General features: G+C 39.3%; 2 protein-coding genes across 2 annotated transcripts; one reads left to right on the top strand and one right to left on the bottom strand.

The window, feature by feature from the left end:
- Positions 1–450: 450 nt before the first annotated feature.
- On the top strand, positions 451–11,049 carry irf9 (interferon regulatory factor 9). Its single transcript, XM_034146681.1, has 10 exons — positions 451–541; positions 920–988; positions 1,802–1,924; positions 2,018–2,198; positions 4,648–4,793; positions 6,591–6,678; positions 7,372–7,431; positions 7,572–7,961; positions 8,419–8,534; positions 9,319–11,049. The coding sequence occupies exons 2-10, from the start codon at positions 932–934 to the stop codon at positions 9,484–9,486; spliced, it is 1,329 nt and encodes a 442-aa protein (XP_034002572.1). The 5' UTR covers positions 451–541; positions 920–931; the 3' UTR covers positions 9,487–11,049.
- On the bottom strand, positions 10,161–15,011 carry emc9 (ER membrane protein complex subunit 9). The gene is made up of 6 exons (XM_034146705.1): positions 14,827–15,011; positions 14,373–14,576; positions 13,703–13,779; positions 13,506–13,575; positions 12,052–12,143; positions 10,161–11,524 (listed from the first exon to the last, which is right to left on the bottom strand). Exons 2-6 carry the CDS (start codon positions 14,565–14,567, stop codon positions 11,344–11,346), a joined length of 615 nt encoding a protein of 204 aa, XP_034002596.1. The 5' UTR covers positions 14,568–14,576; positions 14,827–15,011; the 3' UTR covers positions 10,161–11,343.
- Between the last annotated feature and the right edge of the window lie 254 nt (positions 15,012–15,265).

The following is a 15,265-nucleotide window of genomic DNA, read 5'->3' as shown; positions in this document are numbered from 1 at the left end:
TATAAAGAATACAATCAATAAACAAATTAGTTGGTTAGTTTGACATTCCTGAGTCAAATTATAATGGGCCTGCTTCTCCAAAAATACATAGTATACATGTCGTAAAATGAAAGAAAAAGGCATGTATAGTAAGTCGAAAATATCAGAAACGACATACTGTAGTACGTCAAAACATATAAAAAAACATTCAAATTACAGTATATAGAAAATCAGTATGTTAAAAAAAGATAAAATATAGTATGTTAAAAATATCAGGAAAAATTCTGAAAAACGTTTTAGAATCATATTTAAAAAGTCATCGTTTAGTATGTCGAAAAAAAAATTGTGGTCATTATGTATCATGTCAATAAAAGGAATGAATTTCAGTGTATTATCTGTAAAGTATCTGGTTACCTTTGTCGACCCCTGGTGGATGACACAAAGGGTTTCCTCAAAGTCACGTGATTTCTGGGAAAAGGAGCGCCTCGCGGAGAGACAGCAGAGTACGGACCGCAGCCTGCTAGCAGTCCCAGTCCGCGGCACGGGAGGAAACAAAACCGAGGTAAACGAAACTCAAAGCTACTTCCTTATAACACCTATCCGTCTATATTTAATATACTTATTCATATCACAGTCATAGTTAGAACTTAGAAGCATGTTTCTGTTCCTAAACAAACCTGCATGTAATAAAAGCGCAGGAATATATTTATTGTGTGATATCTGTTTGCTTATAGTCCCGGGTAGAATAACACTGTACACACGAGTCCTAAGTCTATATTTGCATTACATCAAATCGACGTTTACACTTTTCACTGTTATATTTGTATTATTATATATGTTTTTTGTAAATGCTTAAGTGTTATTAAAGTGTCAAGGGAAGGATATGATGGGAAGTAACACGAGTCTGATAGTGGTTGTTTGTTGTTGTCTGTGTTTTCAGTCTTAAAGAGCCATGGCAGGAGCGAGAACGCGCTCCACGCGCAGACTGCGCTCGTGGATCGTCGAACAGGTACGTGTGTGTGTCTGTTAAAAAAAGTGTGTGTGTGTGTGTTAAAAAAAATGTGTGTGTGTGAGGCAGAGGGAGGGGGAGACGGGAAGAGAGAGATAATGGGCTCTAGTAAACAAACAGCTAACTGCATCAGTGGTGGAGACTGGAAAAACACTGCATTCCAATTATACTTTACTGAAGTACTCAAAAGTAGTTCAATTATATATTATGTTATTATTACTCATGCTTAATGTAAAGCAGGATTTCAGTGTTAGGTTGAGGTCAAGCTAATGTTTTAACTATTATCAAATGATTACTTTCATTATGGATGAATCTGTTAATACCGTTAATACTCATGCATTATTAGTTGACTGTTTGGTTTGTAGAAACAGTTGGAAATGTTGTGAAACCTTAACAATGCTTGTTTTGTCCAAGCACCAGTCAAAGTCTCCGCATTATTAGTAATCAGTTCAAATGAGTTAAAGGAAAATACCAAATATGAACCCTTATGACATGAAAAATGGTTGCCAGTCTGTCAATCAATGAATTGGTGCCGTACTTCAAATATTCGTTAATAAAGTAACAATTATAAGTCGTTTTATTGATACCTACAGTATATGACTTAAACTAAGGATTCCTTATCTTCTGGATTGGTTAATTGGTGTTTACCATTTAAATTATGAGTTAAAAAACGAAATGAACAACCTTCAAAAAGACAGATTTAGAAAATGTATGCATTTTACATTATAAATAGGTTTCTGAGGTTTTATAGATGGATGAATTAACAATAAAAATAACAAAATAGAAAACATCTGGCTTACCTTTTGGCTGCAGGTCAGCAGTGATAAATTCCCAGGGCTGATGTGGGACGACGATGCAAAAACGATGTTCCGCATCCCGTGGAAACACGCAGGGAAACAGGACTTCCGTAAAGACGAGGACGCCGCCATCTTCAAGGTCAACAGCCCTCTTAAATAAATCACTTAATTCATAATCCAGAGTCTCTGAAATGGCACTCAACAGAGTTTTGTGGCGTCTTTGTCTCCGCAGGCGTGGGCCGTGTTCAAAGGCAAGCTGAGGGATGGGAGCCAGGACAACCCGGCCTCCTGGAAGACGCGCCTGCGCTGCGCCCTCAACAAGAGCACCGAGTTCATGGAGGTGATGGAGCGAGCCCAGCTGGACATCTCCGAGCCCTACAAGGTGTACCGCCTGGTGCCCGTCAGCGAGCAGAGTGAGACCTCAGCCTCCTACACACACTATTTCTACACACACTGCGCAGATTTAGAGAGGCCAGACTTTGCCACACAGGGATGGAGATTAAGATTGACCAAAAAAGAGCGCAGTGGTGAAAAGTGTTTCAAAGTGACTGCTAGTAATGCTTCATTGGCTTGCTGTCAATAAGCAACAAATACATCATATACAAAATGTGCAAAGTTATAAGAGTTCGCAGCAAATGCTCTGCTATAAAAACACTCACTTTTAAAGATTTGCTACCTCCAACGATAATGTTTTTTATATGATAGTGGTTAGTTTCAGCACATTTTTGGGAACTGGTTGATATTAGTTTGTGGAGTTACAGTTATTAACTATTTTATTTATTTATTTTGAGAGAGTTATTACATTTCTTTGAATGTTGGATCAGACAATGCAATCATTTGAAGCTCTGAGAAAGGGTCCTGTTTTCTAACCCTTTCTGAGGTTTTATAGACGGATGAATTAACAAACAAAATATCAAACATGTGGCTTCACCTCCTCCTAGCAACGTCCAGATAAACATGGACTGACCTGCATGAGGTAGAGACAGAGAGGTTGTTAGCACGAATAACAGAGAGTTTATCTTAATGATGTTTACTCTGTAGCTTCATAATGACTGAGCAAGTTACAGTGGAGGAAGAAGATATTTGAGTAAAGTAAAAGTACTAATACCACAGTGTAGAAATACTATGCTACATGTAAAAGTCCTGCATTCATTTTATTTAAGTATAAACATATTAGCATTAGAATATAATGGAAGTACCAAAAGTAGAAGTACTCATTACTCATGTCTTTTTACAGAACAATATAAATTAGGTTATAAAAGTGAATGTGTTTAATGTTGCATCTGGGTTCCCTAAATAGTACCAGTTGACTTGTATATTTTGTATTAATAATCTGACGCTGCAAAGTAACCTGTTACGACAAAACTAAAGTATTGGGACAACATTTGCTTTCAAAAAGCAGAAGAGTAGAAGTATAAGAGTGTTAAAACAGATGTAGGAAACCAGTTTGAATTTGTTTCCTCTCCATTTCGGAGAAATGACGATTCAGATGTCCGTGTATTCTTTAATCTGTCAGGGGGCCAGCAGAGGGGAAGGGTATATTTTGATAAGACTATCAGCAGCAACATGAGGCTTGAAATGCAACGTGTATGCAAAAAAACTGCCTATAAGGCAATTGGCTTTGCATGAAAAAACACATTCATGCATGAGTCTTAACAAGCAAATGATATATAATAGTATAATAGTCATAGGGGACATGTTTACACTTTGAAGGCATTTCAAAGTGCTTTACAAAAATGAAAAACATTGAGAGCTAGAAACTTGACCTTTTGGTCTCAAGCTATTTTTCGTTTTGTTAGCAAATCTGCAGCTTCATCCTAAGAGGGGGACATATTTGATATTTGCAGGCTGTGATTACACTTATATTCTTAGCATGTTGCCACTCAGCACACAGACTCACACCCTGTTAACATCAGCACCAAACACTCATTTCAAATTGCACAATGTGACTTTAGAAACCTCTCCTGCTTGTGTCGCAATGGACTTTCATCCCGTCACTCCCCATCTGTTACTGGTCTCACACAAAACCTTGTCATGTTTTTCCACGCTGAATCACGTCCACTCTCTTCCTCCTTATAGCTCGAATACTCTTGCTTTAGCCTTTGTAGTTATACAAACGTTCCACAGTTTCAAGAATAACGCCAGACATTTTCACCTGGTGCTTCCTTGTGTTTCAGCCCTTACATTCAGCTCATTTGAAGTCAAGAAACACAACAATATCTCAAATGTCTGCAGACCTGTGGTCCACCTGACTGACATCAGCTGGAAGCTTTTTACAAGCTCTGCTGTTTGCTCTGCGCTCCCATTATGACCTTTACTGCTCTTTAATGCCTTCGTGTAAAACATGCTCCTATGTATTACTGACCTTTACCTCCTCTCTGTTTCAATCTGTACTTATTACGTAAGGCTTCGCTCTTTAGTTTGAAGCTGTACTATTACCATGAGTTACTGTAGTGACCCAGGGAGAAAAGGGCAAAGTACAATTCAGATTTCTTTCCTTTCCTTATGAATGATCTGGCTTCTCACTTCAAATACTTTGGAGAATGGTTTTGGATGTAGTTGTACCATCTTAAAAGTGTCACCATCTACTTTACTTACTTACTATTGCTTGTTTCCTGAAATGTATCTGCACTCATGATACATTAAACCACAGTCGAAGGCGGATCAAGTGACTTCTCTGTATTATCACGCCGGCTGTTTTGAGTCAGCTGGGAAGTGAATTTTCTTTCTGAGGTGAAAAGTTCAGCCAACTGTCAGCCAATAACATTTACTTTGACTACAGCAAAACCCTTCTTTCCTTATTCATAAACCCTGACGTACTGGTTTGTGTTTTATTGATATATTTGACATGTATCTGTTTAGATGTGATGGTTCCAGAAAAGAAATGCAGAGCAAAAGTCGCCAAGAAGTCTAAGAGGAGAAGCAGGAGCAGCAGCGACGACGACTCGGAGAGCAGCGACGCCAGCCAGGTCAAGCAGATCAAGGAGGAGGAGGTCACCTCACAGCTGGTGAGATTACACATACTGCTCTCTGCTACTTCTACTCTATATCTCAGAGGCAAATACTGCACTTTTACTGGACTACATGTATCTGAGCTCAGGTTACTTCATTCATTAAGGATTTGCATGAACACATTTGATCAAGTTACAAAAGATACTACTTGAAGTACTGCTTTTTGTTGTTTTCCCTTTTTCATAGTGTGTTATATAGCTTGATTGCATGTTTACTGCAAAGGCTACAATCCCTGTGTTCCCTCCAGAGTTTCTCTCCAACATACTCCTAGTCACTAAGTAACAAGCTTGCTTCTATTGGCTAGCGCTCCAACACATTGTACGTGATAGGCTAAGGGGCGGGACATCTCTAAGTGGTTGATCAATCACAACAGAGCCGACCAGCTAACCAATCAGAGCAGACTGGGCTCTGGTTTCAGACAGAGGGTGAAAAGAGGTGCTGCAGCACAGGCAGCATGAGAAAAATACAGAGCTTTTTGAACATTAAAGCATGGAGACAAGTCCCAGTAGAGACACTACATACTGATATACACCTGAACATCAGCAGGAGAGGACTCTTTAAAGTAGAGACACTACATACTGATATACACCTGAACATCAGCAGGAGAGGACTCTTTAAAGTAGAGACACTACATACTGATATACACCTGAACATCAGCAGGAGAGGACTCTTTAAAGTAGAGACACTACATACTGATATACACCTGAACATCAGCAGGAGAGGACTCTTTAAAGTAGAGACACTACATACTGATATACACCTGAACATCAGCAGGAGAGGACTCTTTAAAGTAGAGACACTACATACTGATATACACCTGAACATCAGCAGGAGAGGACTCTTTAAAGTAGAGACACTACATACTGATATACACCTGAACATCAGCAGGAGAGGACTCTTTAAAGTAGAGACACTACATACTGATATACACCTGAACATCAGCAGGAGAGGACTCTTTAAAGTAGAGACACTACATACTGATATACACCTGAACATCAGCAGGAGAGGACTCTTTAAAGTAGAGACACTACATACTGATATACACCTGAACATCAGCAGGAGAGGACTCTTTAAAGTAGAGACACTACATACTGATATACACCTGAACATCAGCAGAATATGTCTTAAGCAATTCTTAACAGTATAATACTTATCAGTGTCGTATCCTGTTATGGTTCAAGGCTTTTATTAGTCATACGTACATAGCTACAGTGTAGTTATGACGATGACAATCTGAGGTCACAGGCTCCTCCAACATTGCAACAGAAAAAATAGTGCAAGTAAATACAAAAATAAAAGTAGTAAAATAGTGCAATAAGAGTCTATATACAAGTGATTGGAATATGATATATTAGATAAATAATGTCTAAGTTGCAGCCAGATGAATGTGATGGATGTTGTTTCAAAAGTGCAGGTGTTTAATGTGAATGTATGCTGTTTAAGGTTGATACTAAACACAAGTATTACCATCGTTTAACACAGCAGGAAGTTACACAATAAGTGTGAGGTAAATAAAGCTGTGACTTTGAAAAGCTAGTAGTAATTTAAGTTCTCAGAGACATCGAGCAGACTCAGAGACAGTTTTATCCCACAGGCCATAAGACTACTTAGTGTCTGAGCTTGCACTATTTTTATCGTTGTTGTTTTTTTTTTAATGTAATTGATATCTTGTAAATGCATTGTCGAGGAACCTGTGACCCAAATGTTTCATGCATTACATACTACACCATAGTTGTGAACATGATATGAAAACAAACTTTGGATATTTAACTTATGTAACTGTGTGTTCTCAGTGTGTTGAAGAGTATCTGCCGACGGTCCGCCCTGCAGAGACAGAGGAACCCGCTCAACACATCACCAGCAGCACCACACACAGAGACGGTGAGTTTAACGTGAACTTTACTCCACAGGAAGTCACAGACTGTCTGCTCTAACACTGACACGGATATGTTATGTTTGAGATCAATGTTTCAGTGTTTTTAGTCAAATGACAACATGTAGCTGACCTGAAATGACTTGACCTTATTTGACCCACTTTTTTAATAGTAGTTTCCATCCCTACTAGCTAATTTTAGATCATCCAAACTTAGATGCAAACTACTTCTTGGAAAGAGAGGCTATTTGCTTTGTGCCCCAGATGTTTGGGTGCTTTGCATTGGACAGGATTACAGAAACCTGATCTCAGCAGCTAAATGTTTCCACAGTGTGAGAGAAGAAATGAATACGGAAGCTGTGCTGCTGCTGTGATATAAAAGGACAAAGAGGATATGTAACAATGCTTTCAAGTCTTGCCAAAACGGAAACACCCAAAGTAGTGGCAACAAATCAAGAAAGCCACATCACCACTGCAGTTCAAAAAGGTTATGCTTCCAAAATATGGGGAGAAATCGAATCACTGACATGCTGCATGTATACCGTTATTTACAGTAACAGTGCAGTTGTCTGCAGAACCAGATTTCTGTGTGAAACCCGCTTCATTGCATGTCATTGTTTAAACAAAATCTGACCACAAAACAAACTCTGTCGTGATTCCAAAACAACAGCTGATCATCCCTTTTATTTCCCTCTCTGCAGTGGTTGATGAATTCACGTTGGACGTGCGGTTCGAGGAAAGCATCTCTGCTCCAGTAGGAGGTAATTGCAATGCCATAGAAAGTTGCTCTTACAACCTATAGTTTTGAGGAGTTTCTGACTGTTATAACTACATTATCTTATTTTATTGTTATCTTATCTACACATGCCTTAATTCTCCCTCTCCATCATTGTGTTCCCAGATGAGGATTCCTTCGGTGTGGTGGTTCAATATTTAGGACAGGAGGTTCTTAAACGTCACATCCAGAGAAACGACATCAGGATTCTGTACTTGCCTCCGTCCTCGTTCCCCCCAGCGCCGGCCGTCCTGAAGGGGCGGTTCCCTCGCGTCCCGCTGCCGGAGCCCCCCCCCTCGCTGCCCGCGGGCCCCGAGCTGCAGGCCCTGTTAACCCTGCTGCCCTTCATGGAGAGGGGGGTGGTGCTGACCTCCACCCTGGGGGGGGTCTACGGCAAACGCCTGTGCCGGGGGAGGGTCTTCTGGACGGGGCCGCACTGCTCCACCCCGGGGCTGCACAAGATGGAGAGGAACACGGAGCCTGTGATGCTCTTCTGCAAAGAAACGTTCAAACAACGTGAGTTCCAACGCTGAACCTGAAACATGTAGAATGACAGTCACCACATGAGGGGGGTTTAGTCTGCATGTTTTTAGTTTAGTGAACACGGCCTGTTCACCTTTTTTAGAACTTTTATTTATTCCACAAACATATAACATACATGGAGATGTGCATAAAAATCACACCCGCCTCAGTTTGCAGTCCACTCAATTCGACACGTTATTGCTCACATACACATACGTTAATTACGCCTTTCCTTCCAAGTCTTGGCAAAGTATACATACATACAGACATTCATTTAAATTCTCTAACCGTTCCCTGGGTAGTCGATACAGACAGGTATGCTTCTGTTCACCTTTTTAAAGCAATAAGTCCAGATAGCTTGTCTTCATCCAGAGTCAGACCATAAACCAGTGAATCTCGTCTGATCTCTGTGCTGCACTATTAATGATCAATTTGTTTGTCCCATAATCAGAACTACACAACTCCCGTATGAACGGCGGCGATCCTCCTCAGTGCGGCATCACTCTGTGTTTTGGAGAAGAGCTGTGTAACACTGAAGACCCGTCTAGCAAACTCATTATTGTTCAGGTAAATGTCCAAACTCTCGACTCTGTAGCGACTCAGACGACTGGATGATATTTGTTTCTAAGCATTTGTACTCTCAACTAGTCATGAACACCAGACGTTAGCTTTGGTTTGACATTTCAAATCTCTGATTGGATTTCAACACAAAGGGGATTCATTCTGCCTTAAACATATTTGTACAATGTATACACTTTTACCAGAAACAATTACAATGATAAATAACATGCTATAAATATATATTTGTATATTAAAATTGGAAATTGTATAAATGTTTCTTTCAAATAAATCCTATCTGAAGAAAACCTTTTGCCCTGCAGCATGTCTTTTAGTTTTAATAGGGAAACAAATAAAAGCACTTATTTATAACAAACAATTAATTCATTATGTATTTCCTAAAACAACAGTATTGTGAATTCATATTTTTTTGTATTAAAACATGTTAATTACATTCACATGACTTATTTAAATATGTTTAATAAATGACTATTCTTTTTCAATATGTATTTACTGAACATTTTAATTTATTTTTATATTTCAAATATTGATACTTATTAAAACTAATATAGTACACATCATTTCTTAATTAAAAATATTATTAATGAATTTTAACTTACAACTATTATTACTCACATAAAACTATTGGCATTTGAAGAAATTACAGGTACAAAAAATGTCTATGTAAAACAAAAATACTGTTATTAAGAACGATTAAGACAATAAATGTAAATTGTAAGTGACGCAATCAAATAAAACCAATAATAATACTGCTGTGACCTGCTGTCCTCAGATCAGCTTCCCCTGGGCGGAGCAGCAGGTGCAGAACACGCAGGCCTTCTTCGAGTCCCTGAGCATGCTGCACTCTCTGGCCTCTCAGTCTCCTCTGGGGGAGATCACTCTGAACCTGGTCACCGTGTCGCCCTCCGACCCCGACGTCTTCTCCTGTGGGACCGCCTGAGCACCGTGTCCGCACGAAGGGGGGTGTAACTCCAAAATAAGAGTATACAGGGCTGAGCAACATGTCCACATTTAACCTTATCGTCTCAAATGGTCAAAACTCCTGATTAATTACAGTCTAAATTCTCCCGGAAATGTTTTTGATATCAAAATATGAGCTTGTTTTGTAATAACAGACGTGTTATCGCTCAGTCCTTATACATATAGCACAAATCGCACTTATGAAAGCTTAAACACTGTTTTAAAACTGGAGATCAAATCTTCAGCTTTACCCTGAGTACGGATATTGTTTGTGAACTGGAAGCACTACATTTAAACGCGAGTCGTCTTCAGAGCTGCACTAAAAAGTAGATCCACAACATTTTCCATTTCTATAAATCAGTGAATTCTTTCCGTTATTCTTCACACAAACATTTTCTGGTTCTCAAATGTTACTATCTACATGCTCTCTTGATATGGCTGTAGTGGTAGTATCTTGGACTGTTATTGACCAAAACATGTAATCACTTTTTTTTACAGTGTTTTAACATACAGACTTTAAAATGTAATTAGAAAAATATCATAAATGCAGCTTTAGTTATAGTGAATGTTAAGGGAAACACACCCTACTCAGATAAGTTACAATGAAAACACCAAGTAGTTCAGTGGAGTAGTGAACAAGAATATGTAACCGCATTAATAACCACTTTTTTTAATGTTATGCCTGTTAGTTAACTCCAAATCTTAGGGTTCTCATTCATCATGTTAGCTTGTTGTAGTTAAACACAAACATTTACACATTTACAATTATGGGTTGTATTTTTAAAGGACAAAAAAAAGTGTACACTGCTGTTAAAAAATATGTTATCAAAGTTGCCAAAATGACAAGTTGTACCCAGTTAACCTTAATGTACCTTTAGGAGGGAATAAGATTAAGCTTGGGATTAGTTTTGAGAGTCCTGACTCTGCTCTAGACATGAACTGTTTTACAATAGTTGTACAGGTAATGGAGAAAAAGAACAGACCTCCATTTCAATACAGAAGTCTTGCAGTAAAAACAGTCTGCTGACGCTCAGAATATTTTGTATTTATATATATTTGTTTTAAAATATAGATTTAATGATAATAACTATCAACTAAATATCCTGGGTTATACACCATGCCGTAACTGTATGCAAATATAATGGATATTTTTAAGTGTTTATCAATGTTTTTAGTATTTGTCAGTACTTCTCCTTTCAAGACATATTTTATATACATGTGTAGGTAGTCTGTTTATACAGGAACCCGCACTTCTGTGTGAACACAGGAAGTCATATGTTTTGACAAATACATATTAATAAATAATTTATGTCCTTCAAACGACTGTTTAATACTGCTATAAATGGTTTGTAGGAGCATTTAAAGTGTTACACAAATAAATGCTTTAATTGAAGGCAGCATCAGCTTAAAAAAATGAACTACCACCTTAATCATGATAACCTGAAACACTCATAAAAGTTTGTTTTTACTGCAAGACTTTTGTATTGTCATTTGAAGGTGTTTCTGTTATTATGTCCACCCCCTGGAGCCTGTAATCAACATAGAAATAACAATGAAATATTAACAAAAGACAAAGATACCACAGGTGCATTGCAATAGTGTTAAGGTAAATGTTTCCTTTAAATCAGAAGGGCTGAAACAAGGCACACTCTGAGGGGGAGGTGGGGGGGGGGGGTCTACCAAGCTGTAAATATGTTGTTATTTATGCATGTTCTATGTTATGTCCCTGTTCAGTCTAATAAATATAAAGCTAAGCTCTGTGTGGTTGTTATAAAAATCACATGTTGGGTCAGAACATCAATTCATCTGCGCTCCACACACACGGCTCCACCTCGGTCTAGATGTTCCCGTTGGCTGGAGAGGAGAGCTCGGCTATCTTAGTATTCAGTTTCTGATTGGTCCAGTCCTTTGTGATGTCATCCAGGTGGCTGTCGAAATCCACCAACAGCGAGTGGTCGCCCGACTCCAGCATCTGAGTGGCTATCGACCGGATCTCGTCCCACTGTCTCAGCATTATCCTGAACACACAAAGACAAGTCAGTGTTCATGTTATTTAGACATTTATATTAAGCCTGGAGTTTTTTTTTAAATCAAGGAACTAACAATTTGGGGGGAAAGTAAACATATTTTAATCAATGTTACAAGTCAAGAAAAATAAGAATTCAATTCATTGAATCGCACAGAAAATAAATCTGCTGTCCAACTACTTTGGGGGGATTTTATAAAGTGACCCAAGTTATACTGAATGAAAGCATAAAATAATTAAGAACTAGGAGCTTTACCACTTCCCACAGTAAAAGGTTCAAGATGAATGTGTATGGTAACGTGTGAATTATGAAGCTATTACTTGTCATTGCACTTGATCATGACAGGTGATGAAATAAAAATAAAATAGTTATCTAGGGTGCTATTAAACAAGCCACATCGATCAAGCGGTTTGGACCAAAGAGAGTTATGTTTGAAACGGGAAAGTAGAGTCAGTTTTCAACTCAAGAGGCTGAACTCATGACAAAAGATGTCCCCCTTCCGTCCGGCTGTCACTCACGTGTGTTTGTCTTTGAGCAGCCATCTTGAATCTTTGCGCTCGTACATCACGATGGGAGGAACCCGGTCTGAACACATCTTACTGCCATCAAGCTGTGGAGCAAAACAAGCATTTCTAACAAATCAACAAAATCATATATAGTGACATTGCAGAGAGAATTGGAGGAGTACACTTTTTAACTCCTCTGATCATCTTATTGTTTCACCACTAACTTATTTCTCATCTCTACAAACAGTGTTAAAGGGGACCTATCATGCAAAATGCACTTTTTGATGTCTTTTATACATGAATATGTGTCCCCGGTGTGTCAGGGAACTCACGCAGCGTCAGAAAATAAAACCCTCTCTGTTGGGGAATCATTTGCCCTGCATGTCCTCCTTCTTCCTCTGATGCAGCTTGAGCAGCCGTTATCTCCCATAAGGAGGGGCTGCCCTAGCATATTGTTGATGTTGCCAGTTTGTGACCGGGCAACTCTCTGTCAGAGATAGTTATTGTTGTGGGACACCTGGAACACATCCTTATCGGGGTGTAGATGACCCCGAGCCATAAGCGACAACAAATGTGATTCAGTGTCCCTCAGCTGTTTAGTCTATCTATTGAAGAATGTTGATTATTACACTCTGAACTAGTTAAACCCTGGAGCTACAGGAGGGGTCTTCAGAATTGATTGTGGCATCTCAACCGTGTGGTCAACTCGTGGCCCGTGACATGTCTTGTGAATTCTACGGCCGAAGCTCCAAATAAACCGTCAGTGTTTGCCATCAAAGCTCCAGCTCTCCTCGTGTCTCTCTGAGTCCTGACCGCCAATTGCTTCAGAAGTTTCCCCCACACTCTCTTTTCCTCCGTACCCAAATCTCTAAAAACGGGGCTACAACGGAGCTGATCCAGATTTGCGTCCGATATGACAGAAATGTAGGCTGGCTTTACACCCACTGCCCTATCAGAAAGTTGCTATCAGAAACAATGCACGACTGTTTTGGACATAATATGGTCGGTGTTTACATTAGCATCACTAACACTCAGAGCTAACCTGTACTGGAGAGCATGTTTGTGAAGAAGCAGGACGTAAAAAGGAACTCACCTTGTGGTATAACCGGCAAGAGAGAAAGCCTTTGAGCTCCATACTGTTTCAGAAATAATCCTTGATAATCCATGATATGGCGTTTCATCACGGCAGTATTTAGTTTAGACAGTAGCTGCCGGGTCCCGCATGAGCTCAGACCCCTCCTTTTTTATTTTTTATCAATTCTTTTATTTTTAAAGCTTTATACCCCAAATCAGCCCTTTTGAAACAGGAAGTGAAATAGAGGTATATGAGGCATGGCTAGAATGGGTGATCTGTTTGGTATTTTGAGCAAAACACTTCATAGACATATTTTTTATATATTTTTATATATCTGAGACCTATGCTATTGCCTAAAAATAGCATGATAGGTGCACTTTAAATCTCTTACCATTAACAAAACTGCATTGTCAAACTGCTCAGAAATCTTATCCGCTATCTTCATTGCACATGGTGTCGGGCTGTGGGGTTTAAGGGAAGAGCACAGATTTAACAGAAAGCTAGAAAGGTTAACATTTGACCAAAATACTGAACTTACATATTTGAACATTTTACTAAACGTTCAATAGTAAAAAGCAGGAAACTAACCTGCTGTCTGTCACACAGGCGTTGGCTTGATAGTATCCCACTATCCTCTGCTTAGTCTGTGAACACCACACATCAACCTGAAACCAGAGAGCAAACCAAAAGACATCAATTATCTCAAATGCAAAACTGGAAACACTTACAGAAAGAGTTTTGGGGACTCTTCTCGTCACAATAAAGCTTTCTCTGCAGCACAAGAGCCAGTCAAGTCATTTGATCTGGTATAACACCTAGAGTTAGTTTCACAAGTTAATAATTTATTGTCCATTAATATGGTAAAAGGTATAGTCAATAAAACACTAATTAGTGCAACAATATTTGAAGGAGATGAAAGATGGGACAATCATATCGATTTAAAAGTAAGCTGTTCATTGACCCAGTTTCCTTTACCATTGCCCAATAGTTTAATGTTGACTAGATAACATAGCATGGCACAACATATTAGAAAATCGGAACATTAAACCAATAGATGAGGGCTGAGGATGTTTTTGTAAATTGTTTTTAACTTGGCTGAGGGTATTACTCTGCAAAAAGGACGTGTGTATTTTCCAGCTACCTGAATAAAGTCACACTTTGAAGTGTAGCATCCCCCAGTTTGGAATTAGTATGATAACTCAGTAAGGGGATCTGAATAGTTCTTTCACCACTGGATGTTCAGCATGAGTCCTCCTACCTGTGTCAGGGCCAGCTGGGTGATGGGAGCCAGGGGCAGGTGGGAGTGAAGCAGCGGGACACAGTCTGTCACACACACAGCCCCGCCTGCAGAGCTGGAGGACAGCAGCAGCCCGTTGATGCTGCACCGAGGGAACAGAGAGGCGTGCAGGAACATCTTCACATAGGCCCGACAAGACAGCTCCACCTCACCCATGATGACTTACTGAGAGAAGAACACAGAGACAAAGACAGTAACAACTGGCTTCAAAAGACGCCCAGCGGAGGCTAAATGTACGTATACATCACATGTGAACAAAATAGATAATTCCCACAAGTAGTAGTCAACAATTCACACCATAAATCAGGAAAATAAGCCCCCCAAGACCTTAGCTCAGGGATCAAGCTAACCGGCTGCTCCTTTAATATGTATTAGCATTAGCATTCTAGCAAACCAGAGCTGAATTCAATCTTACCTTCTGAGATGAGATATAATATAGTAAGCGTAGCCTCGACAAACAGATCCGTACTTTGCAATTATCAAATATAGCTGTTCATAAGGGTTTAGAAGCGGCTGTAATGTTTTAGGAGAGCTGTTACGGCTAACTGTTTTACTTGAGAGAAATCGTCTGAACGTGTTTCCGGTTCCGCCCATAGGAGTTTCTTCTTCCAATTGGCCGATTCTGTGATCCAATAGCTATACGGCGCTGGGCTACATGCACTAGGGTTCGTGACGTAATACTGCTTATTGGTCCAACAAAGTGCCAATCATTAGCAGCTGACTTTTTACAGTAGTGTGACCTCTAGTGGAAAGGATATCATTTATGATAATTAATTCTGCGTGTAATAAAAATGGGATTTATATAATTCGAAAAGTGGTGAAATTAGATTTAAACTGAAAGTACTTATACCACT

Source organism: Trematomus bernacchii, unplaced genomic scaffold, assembly GCF_902827165.1.
Source record: "Trematomus bernacchii unplaced genomic scaffold, fTreBer1.1, whole genome shotgun sequence".
Lineage (NCBI taxonomy): Eukaryota > Metazoa > Chordata > Actinopteri > Perciformes > Nototheniidae > Trematomus > Trematomus bernacchii.
The sequence above is the reverse complement of the archived record's forward strand: the minus strand, read 5'-3'. Positions and strand labels throughout refer to the sequence as shown.